Genomic DNA, 23027 nt, shown 5'->3' with positions numbered 1-23027 from the left:
ACGTGTGGCATATTACAGACACCTTTGGAGAACTATGCCTGAGCCAACTGACACTTTGGCCACCTCCCTGATCTATGGAGCTTCCATCATTCATCCCTCTCCCAACAACCCAGGGCTAGAGACTGAGCACAGATACATTTGTCTTCTCAATACAAACAAGCAAACAGATGGTCACAGACAAGACAGAGAAGCGCTATGGATGAGAGGTGAGGGTTGCCCAAAGCTCCCATAAAAATGATTGGACTTTATTCTAAGCTGGGATGGATAGTCAAGATGAAAATGATGGACCCAGGATTGGAGATGGTGGTGACCACTCAAAGAAGATGCTGAGATGGAGAGAGCCAGAGGCACAGAGCATCAGCTTAGAGCTCAGTGGTGGCTTGTGGGAGCCAGGGCGAATGCATCAGTGTGACTTCATCTCCTGGAATCTGGAGATAGTTCAGACCACAGGATGTGGGCTTTGTTAAGGGGCTTCAATATTACCTAGAGGTCTACAGAACTTTTAGATAGGTGTTCCAGCCCAATCATGGCAATAAAAGTGCCTGATATTAGAGGGGGAGAGAAAGCAGGTTCAACATAAACATTCCTCCTTCCCCCAACCCTCATCCTGGATGCCCATCCTGAAAGAATCTAGGCATCCAAAGAAGGCAGTGTGGTGGCAGTACCAAGAGGAAAATAAAGATGGGCATCTGAACATCTGTCACTCATGAGCCTGCCGTATTGTCATCATCTTACGAGCAAGGGACTAGTCTGGTGAAGGCAGTAAGACCCACCTAGCTGTCAACTGACATACTTCCTGTATCTACCATCCCTGCCACTGTCATCATAAGGCTTGACATTGAGTCCTGTAGCTTACATATCTGCTGTTGAAAGATGAGAAGGAACACAGAGGGTTGATGCTTAAAGTCTTGTGATCCCCAAATAAAACAGAACAGGGCTGAGAGCTGAGTCGGTGCTTGCCAGTGCTATAGCATAACCCAGCAAGAACTGCCTTCTACCAATCTGTACGTAAACATGGGAGCTCAACATGCCCAGTTAAATAATTTACATTTAGTAGCATTAAAAGTCACATTCTATAGCAAAGTTACATCTATCTCATTGAAGAAGAGTACGATAAAGGGTCATGCTTGTGGTGTCCCATGCCTTTAATTTCAGCCCTTAGGAAGCAGAGATCGGTAGGTTTCTGTGAGTTTGAGGCCAGCCTGGTCTACACAGTTCCAAGTCAGCCAGGACTACATAGTGAAACTGTCTTAAACAGAACTAACAAACACCAAAAACAAAAAACAAAAACACCACAACATCAACAACAACAACAACAACAAAACAGTAATAAATAGGCAGATAATAACCAGTCTCCAGAATTAGCCTGTGTGGCATCTAACAAGATCATGAGAATTCACATGGCAGGCATTTTTTTTTTTTTTTGTAAAGCTATGGAAGATTAGTGCTTAACTTGATGAATCTGTACAGTTAACTCCTAGGTTTTATTCTCTGAGCCACAGCACATGACAGCTTATTCTTGGGCTATCCATACCAAGATCTTGATTATGCGCCTTCTCCTGTCCTTCCATGTATAACAAGCTGTACCCTGTCCAAAGCCGAGGCATACCCACAGGGCAGGCCGGTTCTTGATCTGTCTGACTGTGGAGAACCAGGAGGAAGCCGCTGAGGTATCCAGGACCAAACCCCTTGGGCCCAGGATCACCAGTTGGACCAGGAGGGCCTAGAGAAAAGAAAGACGATTTTAAAAGCCCACATTTAATACGTATTTTTGAGTATCTCTGTTTTAGCATAATGCTCAATGTCAGGAAAGAAAGGAGAACAGGACATAGCCTGCCCCTCAAGTCTGCCCCCCTAGTCTGTTGACAGTACATAAAAACAACTCCTCCAGCAAAAGCCTTTGCGCTTCTGCAAGGCTGATCATTCAACTGAGAACTGAAAATATATATTTTTAATCGCTTCTGAATTAAACATGTAGTCTCCACCCCTTGTCATTTTCCCTAAAAGATGCAGCATACAGTGACCGCATAGGGTTGGTATCACCTTTGGTAAAACAAGGAGTCCAGATCCCCAGGAACCCCATCAAAGCCCACTACACCCAGAACCCAGTGTTGGCGGGATGGAGATGGAAGCATACTTGGAGCTCCTTGCTGAGGCAGCCTAGCCAGCTGGCAAACTCGACACTCAGTAAGAAACCTTGGATGAATAACCAGGTGGAGAGCAAGTGCAGAAGAGCCACCATACTCATACATGTGCACACATGTATACACGTTAAGCACATGGAAGGAAGTATGCAGGGTCAATGCAAATATGCTCATCAGAGAGGTTCAAAGCAGTCCAAGATTTTCACCTCTATATGAAGAAGGGGTGTCTTAGAGGCCCCTCCCTACAGTTATTAAGGATAAAAACACCTCCTGGGTGATTGAGATTTATTGGCAAAAGGTAGGAACCATGAAAAGCCCTCCCAATACTTGCAGAGCTGGTATTTGAGGTAAAGCAGTACGTACGTCCACATTAGACACTGCTGACAGCAAAGACTGCAGTGGTGGAGGAAAGAGAAGAAAGGGAACTTTTACCTGGTGCTCCAGGACAGCCTGCCTCTCCAGTGTCACCTTTACGTCCCAGAGGCCCTGGAGTTCCAGGGATCCCCTCCTGGCCCCTTCTGCCATCCAGGCCAGCCTCTCCTTTGCACCCTGCAGGAAAGTTCATTGTCATGGTGGTGTTAACTACAGCCTGTGCATCCCATAAGCTGACTTGGAGCCTCCTCCCCGCTTTGATGGCATTGGATCTACTCATTTGGTCTACCCAGGAATGGCAGCATTGGCTAATGACCTCCACCAAGCCACTGGGGCAATAGAGGTCCTGAAAGGTACAACAAATTGACTAAATTATGACATAGCCTAGTAAAGGATTAAGTCATATCTGTAGCTCTAGACCAGGGAGGTGTTGGGAAGGAGGTTACCCCAATTTCTTCATTATAGTTTGGTTGGTTGGTTGGTTGGTTGGTTGGTTGGTTGGTTGGTTGGTTAGTTGGTTGGTTGGTTGGTTGGTTGGTTGGTTGGCTTTTGGTTTGGTTTGGTTTGGTTTGGCTTTGGTTTTGGTTTTAGTTTTTTTGGGTTTTTTTTTTTTTTGCTTTTAGAAAACATTGAACATGTAACACTTTTATGTTCAAATATTCTTCTATGATGATGTTTTAAAAATCTGGACAGAGGAGTGGAGGAATGCGTTACATTTATTAGGATACATTTTGTTGGTAGCATTTGGTTGGGTTTTTTTGGTTTGGTTTGGTTTGGTTTTTAGGTTTTGGGTTTGGGGCTTTGGGTTGTTTTTTTTTTTTTTTTTTTTTTTTTTTTTTAAGATGTGGTCTCTCTGTGTACCCCTGGCTGTCCTCGAACTTGCTCTTCAGACCAGGCTGGCCTTGACCTCAGAGCTCCACCTGCCTCTGCCTCTCTAGTGCTGGGACTAAAAGGTGTATGACACCACTGCCAGCTTAGGATTTGGTTTCCAGGAATGGATTGTTATCAAGGGTTTATGATGGACTGGTTTCAAGGTAACCACTTCACATGAGTTATCAACTGAGTCTTTATAGCAGCCATGTATGGCCCCGTCTGCACTTACTCCAGGAGGGAGAGAGACTTCAGCAGGCATGGAGAGCACACATGAACTAACCTGGTAGCGAGGGCAGAGGTAGTGTCCATCAGCCCCCTGCCCCAGCTCTTGACAAGCTTCAGATACATCCCTGTGGATCTTGGCACAGCCACACTAGGCTTGCAGGGTATTTTAACTGCTTGGCATCCTTTTTCTTCCTCCCAGTTCCTTAACTGCGTTTCTATGGGGTCATGGTAGCACCCATGTCTATCATGTATGTGGCTGTCTATGCCATTAGACCCATTGATCTGACTTATTAGCCCTCTCCATGTTTCTAGATGCTACTTGTTAAAGTCCTTCCTTGAATAAGCATATCACGGGCTGATGTGTACCACCCTTCTTTCAAATTCATATTGAATTCCTAACCCCCCGTAACTTAGAATGTCTGTATTTGGCAATAATGTCTTTAAAGTTATGTTCAAATCATCTCGAGGTCCTTAGAGCGGGCAAACCCAATCTGGCTGGGATCTCTATAGGGAAAGAGAGAGGGCTGCCATGTGCAAAGGACTTTCAAAAGAAACCAAACCCTCTGAGACTTGCCCTCCAGAGCCAAGGGATGAGGTATTTGTATAGCTCTCGCTCTGTTCGTTTGCTATGACAGCCAGAGCAAACAGACACATAGCTTGAGACCAACCCTTCAGCCAAAGGACATGGGAGGTGGGATCACTTTGCTGTTGACAGCGAAGAACCTAGAAAACAAAGGGTCTGACTAAAGATACTGTCCAAATCCTGTCCCATCAGGCATCAGCCCTGCCCTGAAGAAGGCTGAAGGGCCTGGGCTTGGCAAGCTAGCAATATCAAAGGCAGGAGGCGACGTCACTTCCTACCCTGTATGGCTCTAAACTCCTTCCTTTTAGAGCATTTCCCTCTGCTACTCCAGTGTGGGGTCTCCCTGGGTTTTGTACTCTTGCTCTAGTAACTAGCCTAGAGTGCCCTAGGCCCCAGGCTTCCTCTGCCAGCATGCCAAAGCAATTCACAAGCAGTGCTGCTGTTGAAGAGTCCAGAATGGCAGCTTCAAAGTTGGCCTCGAATCAGCATCTGCCCCCATGGGCTGGCCCAGGTCCTGAAAAATCCACATTTTGGGCAAATTCCCATGTAGTGCTGATGCTGCTGGTATTGGAGAATACATTTTGATAACTACTACTCTAGATTTTGAAGTTTACTGCTCATTCTGGCAATAAACTTGGTGGTATATTTTGAAAACCCTGCCTATTTGTTTTTTTTTCTAGAAACTAATTTTATTTAAAGTCTTCACTCCTGTGTGTGTGTGTGTGTGTGTGTGTGTGTGTGTGTGTGCACATGCGTATGAATCCCTCAAGATGAATACCTCAAAGATGGAGTTACAGGTGTTTTTGAGCTGCCCAATATGGGTGCTGGGATATGAACTCTGGTCCTCATAACTCTCTTTGTTTGTGTTTGTTTGTTTGTTTGCTTGAGTGCTTGCTTGTTTATTTACTTTTGAGACAGTGTTTCTCTGTGTGGCCCTTTCTGCCCTGGACCTTGCTCTGTAGACCATGCTGGCTTCAAATTCAGAAATCTGCCTCTGTCTCTTAGCAGCAAACACTTAACCACTGAGTAATCTCTCCAGCCTCTTCCTGCCAACTCTGAACACCATAAACGGTGCCCACGGAACTCATATTAAGGAGCCAATACCTGCAATAACTATAGGAAACAGATTTACTGCTCATTCTGTCGCTTTGATATGTCACCAATGGCAGTTAACTTATAAGTCTCAAAATCAGGAGACAGAGAGCCCAAGCAGAGTACATGGCAATCAAGTTTCAGAGTGTCCCTTCCTAGCCGTCATATCTCCCTCTGATATAATATAATCATGGATGCTTAAGTATGAATTGCTCATCACCCAGGCAGACGTGCTTTAAGAGTTGCTTATCAGAGTGAAAAAGTAAGACCACCTTAAATGCATTTAAGGTGGTCCTAGAACGGCAGCAACACCCAGAACTCTTTAAAAAAAAAAAAAAAATGAACCTCACAGTCCAGTCCACACTTGAGAAGCCAGAAAGTCTAAGCTGGGACCGGCAATATATATTTTTAAAAGCTCTCAGGGGAGGAGGGGTAGAAGGAGGGATTCTGAAATCCCAGGCGCTCTCCTATCTCCGGGTAAGTTCAGTTGCCCCTGCTAACCTTCAGGACTTCAGGACTGTTGTCAGGACCTTCACTTTTCCTTGGCCTGCTGCTCCAAGTGCAGGCCCTTGCTGGATTCATTTTATTTCTTGCAGAGTGCTGGCACCAAAACAGTCGATAAATAATTCATGAAAGTGGTGGTTAAATGAGTTATGACACAATCAAGTAACGCAATACTCTGCAGTCGCCACAGACAATACTGTCGGGAAATATGTAACGACACAGAACTGACGGCATGATAGGACCAGCACTCTGCAAAAACAGGGTGTTAGGACAGACTCTTTAAAAATGTGCAGAAGTAAGGGTGGACGGACACACAGCCGGCTGTGCCTTTTTAAGCTCTGCTTACTTTCTTTGTTTCTCTCTCTTGTTTAAACACCTCTAATAAGTTTGTTATTTGTGTTGTTGTTGTTGTTGTTATTGTTTTGATGTGTGTGTGTGTGTGTGTGTGTTCACCTGCTTATGTGTATCATTGTACATGAGTACGTGTTCATGTAGAGACCAGAAGTTGGAGTCTTCCCTGACAATCACCTTCCTTCCAGTCAGGGTCTCTAATGGAACACGAAGCTTTTTAGAGACTGACTGTCTAGCAAGTCCCAGGGCTCCTAACTGGGTCTGATTCCCAGCACTGGGATTCCAGGAACACTGGCTGCTGCGCTCAGCTCTTTTACATAGGTTTAGGAGATGCAACTCAACTCCCTATGCTTATGCAGAGAATGCTTTACCAAGCCAGTTGGTGACACATGCCCTGGGAGCCAGACACAGGAGTCTCTGTGAGTTCGAGACCAGCCTGGTCTACAAAGCAAATTCCAGGACAGCCAGGGCTACTCAAAGAAACCCTACCTCAAAAAAACATACATACATACATACATACATACATACATACATACATACATACAATAACAGAAATGAAGAGAGAGGAAAGAAAGAAAAAGAAAGAGAGAGGGAGAGAGAAAGAAGAAAGAAAGAGGAAAAGAGGAAAAGAGAGAAAGGAAGAGGAAGGAAGGAAAAAAGGAAGGGAGGGGAGAGATGGAAGGAGAGAGGTTGGGGGGAAGGAAGGACAGACATTTAGTAACTAACATCTCCCTAGCCCTACAATAAGGTTTTGGATTTGGGGTGTGTGTGTGTGTGTGTGTGTGTGTGTGTGTGTGTGTGTGTGTCTGCTTTAAACTTTTCCTTAGACTTCCAATAACCTCCTCTCCTTCCACAAACAATTCTCAGCCTTAGTTGTTTCTGTTTTCCAGGGGGACGTTTAATAACATGTGGAAGCATTCTTGGCTGTCACAAAGGTTAGGCATCTAATATTCAACACTGGGATAGACCAGGGACACTACTCAACCTCCCACAGTGAGTGGCCCTTCACAGAGCAGATTACCTGGCCCCCAAGTCAGCAGCACTAGGCTGAGAAAGGCTGCTCTGCCCTGCACACTCAGGGCACCATGTATCCCTCCATTAAGTATTTAGCAGACACCTCCCATGACCCAGAACCCTGTGGAGATCCAACAGTGAGCAATGAGAAGCCCACTCCTAGACTGCTCTGGTCTCGAGAGCAGTAAGAAAACAAGTAATACAAAATTCCATTCCACTTCCACAGCCTTTGGCACTGCACTGAAAAGAACCGTGTCACAGCCAGGCAGTGGAGGAAATAGGAAGGCGCCAGCCCTGAGCCTTCCTTCTGGCTCTCAACACAGATGCCGAGCTCAAAACCACTGCCTGTGACTGGTCTGAAGAGGTTTGTGCTTTCCAGATGCCCAGGGCTCCCTAGCTCAGCATAAATTACCCAGTATGGGCAGGATGTGCAAGAAGAAGAAAAACTCCATGCGGAATACTTTTTTGCCAGGACAGTTTGGTTTGTGTGCTAACAACGGTCCTCCCACCCTGACAATGACTGAGCTCATCAGCTCAGTTCCAGGAGCAATGCCACCATTGCCAACCTGTAGAAACAGTCTGTTTTCCTTCTCCATCTTCTGAGAGGCTCCTGTCCTTTTCTCTCTGTCAAGCTGTTTCTGCTCCTCTGGCTCCCAATTCCGTTGTTCTTGTTTGCATGGTTGGTTGACTTTTTATTTTTTTATTTTTGTTGTTGTTGTTGTTGCTGTTGTTCAAAACCAAGCCAGCAGTTATGAGAGCAGGGCACCTACCCTGCTGTGCTATGGTTGCCAAGCTCACCATTCATAAGCTGGCCAAATCTAAAAGATTTCAATGGGAGTTCAACAGAAGAATAGAAAGGAATTGGTTTTACTATGTTTAGGTATGGGCCTTGAATTCCTGATCTTTCCAGGACTCTTATCATGAAGGGATGTTGAATTTTGTCAAATGCTTTCTCAGCATCTAGTGAGATTATCATGTGTTTTCCCCCCCTTTGGGTTTGTTTATATAGTGGATTATGTTGATGGATTTTCATTACTGAACCATCCCTGCATTCCTGGGATAAAGCCTACTTGATCATGATGAATGATTGTTTTGATGTGTTCTTGGATTTGGTTTGTGAGAATTTTATTGAGTATTTTTGCATCAATGTTCATAAGGGAGATTGATCTGAAGTTCTCTTTCTTTATTGGATCTTTGTGAGGTTTAGGTATGAGCATAATTGTGACTTCATAGAATGAACTGGGTAGTGTTCCTTCTGTTTCTATGTTTTGGAATAGTTTGAAGAGAATTGGTATTAGGTCTTCCTTAAGGTCTAAAGAATTCTGAACTAAAACCATCTGGTCCTGAGTGGTTTTTTTTTCCCATGGGGAGACTTTCAATGACTGCTACCATTTCTTAGGGGTTATGGGTATGGTCACCAAAGGCAGACAGTGATGTGGATGCCAAGAAGTGCATGCTGACAGGAGCCTAATATAGCTGTCTCCTTAAAGGTCTGCCAGAGCCTGACATATTCAGATGCCAGAGGCGGATTCTCGCAGCTAACCATTGATCTGACCATGTGGTTCTCAATGGAGGAGTTAGAGAGAAGACTGAAGGAGCTGAAGGGATTTGTGGTCCCATGGGGAGAGAAACAATACCAACCAACCAGAGCTCCCAGAGTCTAAACCACCAGCCTGGGAGCACATAGGGAGGGACCCATGGCTCCAGCTACATATGTAGGGGAAGATGGCCTTGTCAGGCATAGGTGAGAGAGGAAGTCCTTGGTCCTGTGAGGACTGGATGTCCCAGTGTGGGTGAATTTGAGGGTGGGGAGGAGGTAGTGGGTGGCTGGGAGGGGGGACATCCTCATAGAAGCAGGAGGAAGGGGAATGGTATAAGGGGTTTATGGTTGGGGGGGGGAAATAGGGAAAGGGGATAACATCTGAAATGTAAATAAAATATCCAATAAAAAAATTAATCTAAAAAAAAGGAATTGGATCTAGAGTCCAGTTCCGTTTGTGTTTACACATACACACACACACATACACAGGTGCACACATGCACACACACACACATACACAGGTGCACACATGCACATACACACATAAAGGAAGAAGGAAGTTTTCACAGATTTGCTATCGTGAGCTATTTAGATTCCTCTTGAAGAACAACGTCATAAAACATCTAGATTTTCATTTTGACAGTGAACTCAGAGAAGCTCATACCTCGTCCAGGCAGACCTCTCTGTCCAGGGTCCCCCATAGCTCCTTCTGGTCCTCTGGGGCCTGGCACTCCAGGAAGTCCTGGGATTCGAGGACAGGGATCCATATCTGCAGGAGGCCCAGGTTCACCTGTGATTGGAATCACCACTGTGTAATGGGTTCACAGCTCCTTCTACACTCTCTGGTAAAGGATGGATTCCTGACACAGTGCTAAAATTTTAACAAGAATCTTCAACCGTCCAGTGTAAGTTCCACAACAGTGGGAACTTGTCTTGCTCCCTGCAGGGACAGACACTAATCTTCTAGAAAGCCTTTGTGGATTAAAGACTGAATGATGGCTGGAACGAGGGATGGATGGCCAGCAAAAGCAGAAATAGAGATTACTGACTCTTGGCTGACATAACAATACTTTGGTGACCTTCAAGGGATTTTCAACCTTTGTGCCATTTTTTACTAGGGGGCTAGCCGCAATTGTCACTCCAGAGGAATCCAGGGTCTCTAAAGCTTAGAGTGTTCCTCATTATACTGAAGCCAGGTGGGTTTGCCTAGGACCAGTTACCCCTACATAATTCAAGATGGCCAGAGATTCTCATGCAGCGATTTTTCCTGAAGCTTGGGATGATTTTAATCCTTCAGGAGTTCCAGAGTCTGCCAGAGCTGAGAAAGCACCCCTACAGAGCTGAGTTCTGATTCCAGCACATTAGACTCCTCAGCCAATTGGTTAGAAAACAGTTTCTGAATCAGGTCTGAAGTAGGATTGACATGTGCATTTCTAGAACGTTCCCAAGTGAGGTGGGTAGAGTTGACCAGTCAATCTGACTTTGAGAACCACCACACAGAGGGGCCGACACTCTTAAAATACTGCTGTATTTACATCAAGACAGTCTGCTTCCAAAGGCTTCAGTCAGTCGCTCTGAAACATCCCACAGAGGCCATAAAAACCACTGAGCCAGCACTGAGAACAGCCAAGAGATATTGAAAGCCTTGAGTGTGCCAGGACCTGTGTGAAGGGCTTTATCACTCCATTCGCCAGACAACCATACCATGTGCTATGTTTTCAAACTAACAGAGGTAAGAAAACCCCAAGGATAAGTTCTATATTTACAATTACATAGCCCAAACACTGCAGAGTCCAGATTATAATCTAGAAGGCTCTGATTCCGTAGTTTCTATCATACTGCCTCTCTCTGTCTCTCTCTCTCTGTGTCTCCCTCTGTTTCTATAGTTCTCTGTGTCTCTGTCTCTCTGTGTCTGTCCTCCGCACCCCACCCATTGAGTCTGTGTGTGTATGTGCATGTGTGTGATGCCTAGGACATACTCATACGCTCTACCATTGAGCTACATCCACAGCCAAAGAACTCATGTGTGTCGTATATTCTAAGGAAAGAAATGTTTAAGAACACACAATTTGGTTAGTTACAGTTTTCTCAAAGTGCATGCAAATATGCATAATAATTTCAAATAGCAATAATGAAGGAGAAAGAGAATCTGGGAAATGGTCGTCATGACCACAAAGCATCAGCCCACACAATGCTTCCTGTGCCTTTACAGAATGGACCTGAAGTCCATGCTTGAAATTTAACTTTTCATAAAACATGGCACAAAACTATAAGCAACACAGACCCAGGGAACTTTTCACAGTAGAGTCCAGCTTGAAGTAAAACTTGGCTTTGCCACAAGGCTACTGAGAGAGGTGCATAGGGATCTCTCCTATTTTCCCAGGATAACTTGGACTTCTCCAAGAGGAGGGCAAGTTGGGAGAACTTAGCTGGTTTAGTCTTTGTTTGAGTTGTTTTGGCTTTTTGAGGTAGCATCTCACTAAACTACAGAGCCCATGGCAATTTCTATCAAACGGCCTTACCTGCCTCAGTCTGCCAAATGCTAGTATTACAGAGGTGCAATACCTCTCCCATTTTAGCTGGATTTAAGGTAAAGATTGTGATATTGTCTTTAAATGAATTTCAACTTATCACACAAAGAAGGCAGAGATATCCAACTTTAGGTTTAAATTATAAATATTTAAAACGACATGATATTTTTGAAGTTTTTATTGTTTTCCTTTATCCTTTAATAATGTAGAAGCTGAAAGAAAAGTGATGAAGTATGTCTTCTAAAATCCCTAAAAGTAATATATGGGTCTATTTTCAGGGTAATTTTCTTTATCCATTTCTCAGTAACTCTTACCTCTGCAGCCTGAAGAGATGCCACGCCAAAATGCAAAACCAGGCGACCATTTTTCACGAAGAGGAAAGAAAATTTAAATTTGTGAGTGAGGACAAAAGGGGAAAGCAATGGCTGAGAACATAAATAATAGTGTGAGGGCCATTGGTGACAAGCAGAGTGACAATGTATTTACATAAGGCGTTTGCATCCTTGTGATTGACAGCAGCAGCTATGATTCTGTACTAATGGAGTTCTTACCTTCCCAAAGACTGGAAAGGAAAGTCTCTTGAGAAACAGACAATTTTAGTTTATTTTCCATGGTACATGTGTCCTGACTGACTGCATATAGGAATTGTGGCACTTAAAGCCTCCTGAAAATTCTGTATTCATCTGTCATGTTTGATAGGTTATGAGCACAGAAAGGAAGTAAGAGGAATCCAAGTAGCAACCCTCTGTCTAATGCACTGTGACCCCTGATGAAGTAGTGTGCAATGTTTGTCCTTTGGATTATGGTGGCACAAACATTGCAAAACAATCTGAATTGCTGCTGAATACCTATGCTGCTGTTTGGAGAATTTTAAAGACTTGACTTCCACTAAACTCACACACATATGTCTGTTTGTCCTTTCTTTTCCCGATTCATTCTTACTGTTTAAAAAGAAATTGGCTAAATTATTAGGTCAAATGACCCCCCCCTTCCCGAAGTAACTGATGTACTTTTCAGAAATTAGACAAGATGGCTATGGAAATTCAGGGACAAGATGTAAACATTCAATCCTAACAGTAATCTAATCTTCCTCTGTCTTGTGGGTGAAAAACACACAAATATTTCTTCCTTTATAAATAATACATTCAACATCAGCTCTTAATTCTTAAATGTATTTGTTCTGATCATTATCAGACCTGAGATTTGACGGGGCAATCTGTATGCAGCAGTTCTGAAGGCTGACCCTCACTGTAACTGCTGAGAGGCTGTGTGGACATGCCTTTGGAGCTGATGACCACCATAAGCTTACCTGGAGGACCTACTGGCCCTTTTCTGCCCGGAGGGCCAGGTAATCCCTTCTCTCCAGGTGCTCCAGGAAGACCAGGTGGCCCTGGAAGCCCTGGAAGTCCCATTGGTCCTAAAGGAAAGATGAGAGAACAGAAGGGAACGTTAGAGTGACTCTAACTGGTTGGGTTATGCTCCAAGGAAGAGCAGGGCAGAGCCAATGTGAGGGAAGAGCTTTGCTTCCCTTTGGAAGGCTGAGAACTCCCTCTGCTGAAGAGCTCCAATGGTCAATGAGAAGGGCTACAAAGCCAAAACTATATGAAAATACAAAGCCCTGTATCCTGAACCTTTTCTGGGGACAGCAAAGGATTAAAACTAGAAAGGAAGAAGAGGTAGTAGGTACCTGGGGGTAAGATGTCTGTAGAACTTGGGGTCCCCCCCATCACCATCTTCAGCATCTTAGAGTCAAGACCACCACCCACATCCTTCTTCCCTTGTTGGCCCATGTAGACGGTACCCTCTGCCCTCCAGTAGATGCCCAATACACATTTGTAGACTTTAGACTCCCTACCCTTGTTATAGGAAACCATGGGGCTGGCTGGTGTGCCTCTTAGAACCGAGTAAAGCAGGAAGCCTAGGTAGTGCTTTCATTGATATTTTAATCTTTAAAAATTATTACTAGTGTTGGGGGGTGGGTGTGTGAGACAAGGGTACATGTGCATGCTATAGTGCAAGTGCAGAGGTCATAGAACACTTTGGTAAAGTCAGTTCTCTATTTCCAGGGATGAGACTGAGTTCATCAGGCTTGTACAGCTTTCACTGACCCATCTCAGCATCCTCACCTACCACAGTTTCGAACATTGCCTCTGTCCCGGGCTAGGTCATCAGGATTAAGCTGCCCTGCTATTTCCCCGGCTCTGAAGCTTACATTCAGGTAAACATACATACTTCAGATGTCTCGACTTCCTTTCTGCTTTTGATGGCACATCTGGCTGATTCTGATATTCAATGACCAGAAGCCCACAGGCGTGCCGATGTAAGTTACAGCATCACAGCTGCTTTTATAGATTTTATAGAGATTTTATAGCTGATTTTATAGAGATAGAGTGGCTGCAGCATGCCGTTCACAGACTTGCACTTTGCAGTCCCACAGAAAGCCTTTGTACCGTGCCTACTGAGCAGCCTCAGGCTACATTTGTTTTCCCCTCTGCTTAATCTTTTGCTGAGTCTCCTACTGGGATCAGAAGTAAAGCAAGAAAAAAAAAAAAACAAGGAAAAAAAAAAAGAAGTAAAGCAAGGTGCTAACTTCTGGGCTTCTTTTGGAAATTTTGGAGAGGGATTTTAAAACCCAGACCTCTTTCTTATAAAATAAGGAAGTTGAAAAAACAGTACTCACTAGTCTCTTTTCAACAAAAATGTTACAGGAAGCACCTGTTCTTTCCCAACTACATATGAGCACACTGGGCTGGGCTGTAATAATTCTAAAACACACACTGAGTTTCAATGGTAAGCAAGGTGTGTCGGGTACTAGGGAGAGGCGCTGGGTTCGGAAGAATGGACTGCAATCTCTCCTTGGTGATTTTATACTCCTGATCTATTTAAAACAGTAACATTTAAACACGTTTTTTTGAATAAAGTACAAGGGTTAATTCTACTTGTTTATGGCTTTTTTAAAAAAGATTTATTTATTTATTTATTTATTTATTTCATGTATGTGAGTACACTGTTGGTGTCTTCAGACACATACTAGAAGAGTACATCGGATCCCATTACAGATAGTTGTGAGCCACCATGTGGTTGCTGGAAATTGAACTCAGGACTTCTGGAAGGGCAGTCAGTGCTCTTAATCACTGAGCCATCTCTCCAGCCCTTGTTTATGGTTTTGGGCATTTTTGAGTCATGCTCCTGCTCTATAACTCAGGCAGTCCTGGAATGTGCTTTGCAGTCCCTGCTGGTCTTGGACTCATGGCAATTCTCATATGTTAGGATTATACATAGGACCCACCACACCTGGCTAGTTTCACTTCTTAAATATGGCTTCTGCACTTTTAATTCACTTGTGCAAGACTCCTTATACTTCTCTTGCTCCGTTCTGGTGCATAAAATTCATTCTTTTTCTTTTCCAGCTTAGTGATTAATTTAACACGGCTCTCATGCACCCCAGGGTAGCCTCAAACTCACTCTATGGTCAACAATTAGCATGGGCTGCAGATCCTCCTGGTGCTACCTCTCAGGTGCTGGGATTACAAGAGAACACTGCCACCCCGTCTATGACACACTGGACATCAAACTCAGGGTACACGACCAGGTCCAGCCCCTGTGTGCCCTTCTTTCAATTTTAATTCAAACCTGGGGACTTTTTAGAGGAAGCTAGGACATTTTAGAAATTACATCATCATTTCCACAAGAAATAGAGACGGCATTTGGAAGGAAGATAGTACCCCAGATCTTAGGTAAGGAAAGTCTACATGTACCACAGAAAAACATACCAACATTCATACCTTTCTGGCCATCTTTGCCATCACATCCTGGGGGACCCTGACACCCTGGAGGGCCTGGTGGGCCTTGAGAGCCAGGTGGTCCTGGCAAACCACCATCACCTGGATCCCCTTTCAGAAGGTCAACATTCCCAGGGGAACCTGGAGGCCCAGGTACTCCTGACACAGAGAGGAGGCAAAAGACAGTGAGGCTTTCAGTCAAAGACAATGGTGAATATTGGTGGTTTGAGGGCTTCTTAGGGAAAGAAATATAGTGATTCTCTATATCCCTTGTGTGCAAATCACTATATTTCTTTCTCTAAGAAGCTACAGGGTCCAAGCTGAGAAAAGTTAAGTTAGGAACTATTAAACTAGATTTATACTAGACCATTTCCTTCTGAACCATTTGAGAAGTATCAGCTAATGGTTTCAATAATCTCATTGTTTTAGCAGGTTGGGTGGATGGATGGATGGATGGATGGATGGATGGATGGATGGATGGATGGATACATGGATACATGGATGAGTGGTTGGGCAGATAGATGAATAAGTGGGTGGGTGGATGAATGAATGAGTAGATGTATGGGTGGGGGGAGGTTGAGTGGATGGGTGGTTAAATGGATGGATAGATGGGTGTGTGCGTGTGTGTATGGGTGAGTGGATGGGTGCTTGGGTGAGTGAGCAGATGGTTGGGTGGATAGATAAATACGTGGGTGGATAAATATATGGTTACATGAATGGATGGGTACGTGGGTTGAAGTTTAGATGGATAAACGGGTGGGTAGCGATGAGTAAAATTTTAAGAAAATGTAGCTAATAAGAAAGGAATGTGCCCTCCAAATTATAATCTTATTTTAAAACAAATATCTATACACAGGCGTGAGCTGACCTTAACTCTATCCTCACTTAACGTCTATACTTCCTAGCACAATTTTTATTGCTTTTATTTTCAATATACAATCTCACCCATATTAAAGTAAGTAAAGAAAAGACATAGGCACGTCTCCACATAAGAGCTGTATGAGGCACTGTGAGTGTGCCCAGTGGCTCTCAGCAAGGGAGAATCCAGCTGTCAGTAAGCCACGCTCTCCTCCTGACCCTTAGATCAACCTAGTCGACCATCACTTTCTTCTAAACAGCTCTTTATAATTTCCAAAATCCTGCCCCACGGGAATCCATCCATGTGAGGTGGTGAGAGAGGCACCACGCACTGCTGGCAGCCCATGTGCAGACTTTCAGTGTACATCACAGGCATGGGTCCTGCCCCTCTGGGACAGTGGACAAGGTGCTAGGCAACAAGAATACAGCTCTTTCCTAGTGGGCACTTGTGACAGGCAGCATCTATCTGGTGATCAGAAATGCTTGTTCCACCTCTGTTGGACCCTGGACAGCAGGACTCTGGTGCAGTTGACATTGAAGAGTGAGGGGGATGTACTCTTTTCTTCCTGGTCCTGAAAGATACTGCTACCTATACTGCCCACCCGGAAGCATCTCACTTATCCATCTTCCAAGTTGGTAGAGCTGCCCTGGGGCTTCTCTGTGAGACCCTATAGCCAGACCTAGCTGGTAGTTTCTAAGGAAGAGACCACTGTCATCCTCAGTCACAATGCCATCATACCTCTTGGGCCATCGGGGCCAGGAGGTCCCCAGTCTCCAGGTGGACCTGGGTCAGGAATGTCACCTTTAGCAGCTCTTCCTGGGGCACCTGCAGGACCAGGTGGTCCTGGTCTCCCTGTGGAAACACGTGTTCATATGTTAGCCCTGCCACATCTAAAATGTTTTAACTAGTTCTTGAGGAAATATCAAAGCCTGCTGCTTCTTACCTGGGGGTCCTGGGAGGCCCTTTTCTCCTGGAAGGCCTGGGGGAGAAATCCCTGGGCTCCCAGGATCACCTTTCTCTCCTTTTAGCCCAGGCACTCCAATTGGCCCAGGTGGACCCATTTCGAACAAACCTTAATGAGAAAAATAGCATCAACGTTGTATCTAATCCTTGTTTATAGCTGTCTCAGAACCTAAAAGGACCAAGCCCCCAGCAGGGGTGTGTCAGAGAGGGTGGCTGGTTCTGCAGAGAGCAAACTCTGGCTCTGATGATGCTCTCTATTCCTTGAGTCCCCATTTTTAATGAATGACATCATAACGACCAACCGCAAGTTTGGCTTCTTTTAGGACTGTGCAAGACAGTTTCACCAAGCCAAAAACAAAGTAGATGATCATTAAAAACTGTGAAGAGATTGCTTAGATCTGAGTGGATCGAGTCTACCGTTAGAACTCTGTACTCTGGAGCTTCCCACTGAATAGGGAGAGACTATCTTTGGTTTCTTGGAAGGGTCACTTACATATTTAATCAGACTCATTGAAAGAACCACCAAACAAATTTTAGGTGACCTAAGTTACTCTTTGAACATCCAAAATCCATAAAGATCCCACCTCTCTCCGACAGTAGCATCACACCTAGCTGTAAAATCCCTTTTCTAATAGCTATTCTAATTTACAATTTGGGTTTGGCTACTATGTCTGACTGTAGGTTATTTAAATGAGACAATAATACAGCAGACATTTTTTTAATGGAACAAGCTAAAAATATAATAGTTGAAAATTAATCCATCTGTGATATCAAAAATAATGGCAGGTTTGGGGCTGGAGAGATAGTTCAGCGGTTAAGAGCACTTGCCCCTCTTCCAGAAGACCCAAGTCTGAATCACAGCAGCCGTGTTTGCCACTCAGAAATAAGGCCTGTAGCTCCAGCCGCAAGGAGGAGCCAATGCCTCTGGCCTCGTCCGGCACCTGTGCTTACATGCACCTACTCACACACAGGCACACATAATTGAAAATAATAGAGATCTTTAAGAAAAAAAACTAACGGGAAATAATTCAAGTAATTTTTTTTGACAGTCATGGTACAAGAATGCCAGCACTGCTAATTAGATTTTCTTGGTCAGGAAAAGCTATTGGTATACTTAAAATAAATCATCCACAGAACTAGAACTAGCTCTACCATCATCTCTACCCTGTGCTATTCCTTTGGATTCACTCGCAGGTCTCAGGATGTTAAGAAACACCAGGAAAAGGTTCTGCTTCATCCTCAATTCATTGATCAAAGCTTGATCACCAATGAATCTGTCTTACCTGAGTTGCCTTTTGCTCCTTTCTCACCCTTCAGACCATGCAAGCCATTCAGACCAGGAGACCCAGGAGGTCCTGAAACACAACACACGTTCTGTGTCCCAAAGGTTAGACCAGCTATTGGTTCCTATTCTGGCTACCATCCCATGTCTAGGCCACGGGAGAATGAGTCGAAGTGGGGAAGGTTGACAGGTAACCCTGCCTAGAGGTCACCCCTAGGGGCCAGAACCCAGCCTGAGAGATTTTTGGCACATTCATATGGTGAAGATGTTCTGACAAGAAGACTTAACTTGATTTGTAACTCTCTCATGATGGAAGAGAGTCTAGAGTTGCCACATTTGCATGCAGGAAGTGACCTTTGATTTGATGACGATAAAATCTCTTTAGACCAGGATAGAGGTTGGAGGACGGTAAATCCAATGCTTTCTGCTTCCCCGTTTGAATCTCCCCCTTGCCATCCAGGGTGTACTGGTCCTAACTCCTTCCAGATGTAGTCATGGTAACGAAGCAAAACAACAAGCTGATTCCTGCTGTGGTGTATGGACTACCATGTGCTGTTAAGCACGCACTGCTGAAAACCAGATGTGTGGGTCCTCAGCTGTAGCTATTCCTCTGCAGCTGGTTCTTTCAGAACAGCCCTTGATACCTTCTTACCAGCAAACTAACCAACTTTCTGGTGATCTCTGAATTCCAACCCAGGCTCTGGAAACCAGACCTTATGCCTCCACTGACATCAGTACACGTGGGATTGGACTAACCAAAGGCATTCTAGAGTTCTCCAAGCTCCAGCCTGGCTTTACTTTCGTTGCCATCAAACACATCTCATGCAAATTGTTCCCTGGGGCTTTCCATCAGTAGATGCTGGGTCGCGCTTAACTTTTTCAAATGAGGCCAGCACGAAGTTGAGAGGAACAGAAGTGAGGAAGCAGAGAGCAGGGAAACAGGCAGGTAACAAGTATCAGAGTCCCTTGTGGGTGCAGAGCCCAGCCACATATGGTTCCACGTGTCTTGTTGTCCCACTGTGTGATTCTAGGAAGGAAGCTTATTGAAGTCTTTGGCCAAACTCAATGACCTTCCAAGTTCATTGTTGGACCGCCCCCCTACACTCCTAATAGCTTTCCTTTCCCACACGGAACTAAGCTCTTCTCCACACAGCCCATCAAGGACTCAGATTAGCACTCAGTGACAACATACTCATCTTATGTGACCAAACACAAAGAAAGTGGTTCCTGAGGTGCCCACAAGGCCTCCGTAGGTCTCCCTGGATAGATTGCCTATATCAGGTTGTACAACAATTATGTCTTTGGGCAGCTGCCTCCCTGGATCAAGAGGAATCAGAGAACAGGACCAGGCCTTACTAGTCTTTCTATCCATACACTGAACACAGTTCCTATGCCTTGTAAGCTTTGAACAAACGCTTGCTGACTCAAGTAGTGAATTATAGAGAATGAAGAAAGGACCTCAAGGATTGGAAAGATGGGGAGAAAACTAAAGAATGCATTATAGCTTCTGTTTCCATGCCTCATTTTTCTCTAATACATTTATGGAGTAAGTGTGATTCAGAGAAGTTAGAGACATCCACCTATGGGGAAATAACCTGAGTGCTAATTGCTTTTTGTAAGGCAGGTTCACATGGAAAGTCCATATTGGAGGACGGCATAGTTACTGGTTCCAATCTGTTTATCATCAGTACTTGAAATAGACAACTGTTATTCTCCTTTTAAGATCTCAAATTTAAATCCATTCAAATGAGCCATATTTTCTTGCACTGAAAAAGAGGGGTGGGGGTACATTCTTATTTTCCCTAAATCTTGTATTTTCTAACCACTTTTCACAGTCCTGGCTTGGTTTATTTTCCAATCCTCTTTCCTAGTTTGTGAGGCAGTATTTCAAATTTGCACCAAAAGAACACAATGACCTTCCTCATCTGCCAAATCTGGATATTTATTGCAATCTATCTAAAATGATAATAAATTTTTCGAGACCACATTGCTGTTTCTATGTGTTTTGATCTCCAGTGTTAGCCACCAAGATTGATGGCTCGGGGACTTGGCTAAAGGAGGGCTGCCCTAGCCTCTGCCAACTCTCCATTGTCACATCAACACATCCAGATCCTGGGCTGTCACAGCCCAGCCCCTTGCCATTGTTGAACTGGCCGACCCTTATGTGACCCAATGTTATCTTTCTAAATTGAATGCAGCTACATCTGGGCAGGGTTTTAAGTATAATTTCCCCCTTTTACTGAAAGCTTTTATCAATCCCATCTCTAAATCAGGAAGTTGTTCATGCATAAAATATATACAGTACAGATGAAGGGCAATTAGGCTAACAAAGCACATTCCTGGGTAATGAGGAATTTTTATTCACCTCTCTGATAGTCCTTCTGTTTAACAACCACCATTTAAGGCTGCACCCGGCTGCACTCAGGGGCCAGTGTGCTTGTTCTTCCTCTGGTCAGTGACTCTAACCTCCACCCTAGCACACTGTGTCTTCATTCTGTGTCAGGCAGCCCACTCTTGGTGACAGATTTCCCACCCTCAGGTTATGGTTTTGTTCTAAAGCCAGAAAAATGCTACTCTGTACACTCAGGACACTGGTAGGCTTTACATTTTAATAGGGTGACCAACGAGTCCCTGACTGACTGGAACCATTAGTGCTAGGACTTCCACATCCTAAGAGAGCCCCATGCACAACGAGGCAGCTGGCCATCCTGACGTTACAGTCAATGGAGAAGTGAAATCTTCACAGCTATAGGCTAAGGTTGAAAAACCCTTGAGAACTCTTATCAAGAAATGATTCAAAAATAAGAGTTAAGCTAGAAACATTTTTTTTCTTAGCAACTATACAAGTGCCTATTGAAAAGATAAATATGACTTCCCAATGCATACAGCTCCACCCCCCCCCCAGGAGTGTATCCCATGACAGGCTCTGAAGAGACAATGGGAAGCAAGAAAGACATAATCCCTGACCTGACAAGACAAAGAGACATCCAGCGTGCTAAGTGCTGGGGTAGGAGACAGGAGAATAATTTAGTTACAGCAACTGGGGGGAACACTGTTCTGATTGTCAGAGCTCTGTGACAGAAGGCATCTCCTTCCTCATAAAAGACATTTCCAAGCACCTTTCAAAAGTAAACTAGCGGGGCTGGGAAGATGTTTCCGACAGTGAAGTGCTCCCCTCAAGGATGAGGGCCTGAGTTGCGATTTCTCCAGCATTCACATCTTTAAAAAGTTTGGTGCATATATGTAACCCCAGCTACTCTAGTGCAATCAGGGAGCTCCAAGTTCAGTAAGTGTCCGCTTAGGTTTTTTTTTTTTTTTTTGTCAAACTAAAAACAGAAACTAGAATCACCAAGGAAGAAGAACATCAACTGAGAGAGAAAGATCCTATTTCAAAAAACAAAACGGAAACACGGTGGAAAGCAATTCGGAAAGAGAGCTAACATTGACCTCTGACCTCTGCACACACCCACAGGCCCACAGACGCAAGCACACACACATGAACATGTGTGCCCACACTTACCCCTCCACAAGCACAAAAGTGAACAATTTCACTCGCCACTGGCCCAGATACCCCATCCACAATAGACTGTCACACAGCAGGTGATTCTCAGTAGGTTTCTGTCATTCTCATCTTGTGTGGAGGTACAACTAGAAGTGGGGTGCTTTCCTCTTAGAGGGTACATATACTCGGAGGCATAAAGCAAGCAAACAAGCCACTTGTAGCATCTGTCTAAGTTAAAGTTTAATTCTGACCAGACCGAAGCAGGACTCAAAACTCCATCCGGTCTGTATGAGCAGAGCAAACACATCTGAGTTCAGACAGCTGGACTGTTCAAACAAGAAAGTTGGTTCCCCTACCTTACTAGGAACATACTTCAAATATTTAGCTTCTCAGTTCAAAGTGTTTCTGCTGGATCGAGCTTCATTTTTACATCGGCATGATAAACTGCAACAATGGATTTATCCTGGGATGTTTTGAGTTTTAAGACTGTATCCCACTGTCTTGTTTTGTTTTGTTTTGACGGTTGGCTGGACGTTTGTTGTGCCATGTGCAGTGAAACAGCGTCCCCCAGTGGTAGCAAAGGAGCATTGCAGCAGGGGAGTGTCTAGTGAGTGAAATGTGAAATGCCCTTTGATCTGTTCCCTTCCAATACCTCTCAAGAAACTTACTATTTCAGTGCAAATTAGGAGGCAATTAGCAATTACTTTTAAAGTGATATTATTATGGATATAGTTCATGTCTATGAGGGTTTTTTTTTTTAAAAAAAAAAACAATGTCATCATGGGGCTATTTGATAATTGTTCAAAGGGAAAGGAAGAGTATATTACAACCACCTGCAGGCACTCGGAAATGTTCCCTGTTGTGTGGAATTGGAAGGCTGGGAAGAGAAAGCCCTTAACAATGTCAGATGTTTTCTTTTGGATTCCTCCCAAGTCTTTCCAGACTGGAAGAATGTTGAAGTCAAAGAGGAGGAGGCCAGGAGAGCTGAGGGGTTGCCAGAGGCAGGAAATGTCCACAACCAGCAGAGAAAAATCTCAGGACAACAGTATCAACGTGTTGTGTGAGACTTTAAATTCATCATGGGTTGCCTGGTTTTCACATTACTACAAATGTCAGCGGAGACGGAGAAAGTATCAAGAGATCATTTGTCCTAATAACTCCCGTCAGGTTATTTAGCTGCCAGTAAGTGCTCCAGTGTGTTGGAAACTTCCAGGGGAAGAGTTCCCCCTCCTTCAGCTTCGCTCTGAGGAATGCGCACTGCCCCATGGCTTGTTGAAAGGCTAGGAATCTTGGAAAGCTGGGATGTGAAAAGCAGAAGGGATGAGAAAGGAAAAATTTGGATTTTTCAAAACAATAAAATGTTTAATTCCAGAAGTGGTTTCTAACTCTTCCAAGAAGAAGTACTTTGAT

At 44.3% G+C, this 23027-nt stretch overlaps 1 protein-coding gene across 1 annotated transcript in view; it reads right to left on the bottom strand.

The window, feature by feature from the left end:
- The window catches only part of Col4a4 (collagen type IV alpha 4 chain), a 125117-nt gene that overhangs the window by 1158 nt on the left and 100932 nt on the right, over positions 1 to 23027 (bottom strand). Inside the window, exons 38-46 of the mRNA XM_028789422.1 lie at positions 18117 to 18188; positions 16814 to 16942; positions 16609 to 16722; positions 15015 to 15170; positions 12539 to 12646; positions 11544 to 11552; positions 9363 to 9488; positions 2577 to 2693; positions 1535 to 1723 (exon numbers count right to left, since the gene is read on the bottom strand). Of these exons, the coding sequence (XP_028645255.1) occupies positions 1535 to 1723; positions 2577 to 2693; positions 9363 to 9488; positions 11544 to 11552; positions 12539 to 12646; positions 15015 to 15170; positions 16609 to 16722; positions 16814 to 16942; positions 18117 to 18188 (1020 nt within the window). The remainder of the gene's footprint in view (positions 1 to 1534; positions 1724 to 2576; positions 2694 to 9362; positions 9489 to 11543; positions 11553 to 12538; positions 12647 to 15014; positions 15171 to 16608; positions 16723 to 16813; positions 16943 to 18116; positions 18189 to 23027) is intronic.

The sequence above is a fragment of the Grammomys surdaster genome, unplaced genomic scaffold (genome assembly GCF_004785775.1).
Source record: "Grammomys surdaster isolate TR1022 unplaced genomic scaffold, NIH_TR_1.0 125833, whole genome shotgun sequence".
Taxonomy (NCBI): domain Eukaryota; kingdom Metazoa; phylum Chordata; class Mammalia; order Rodentia; family Muridae; genus Grammomys; species Grammomys surdaster.
The sequence above is the reverse complement of the archived record's forward strand: the minus strand, read 5'-3'. Positions and strand labels throughout refer to the sequence as shown.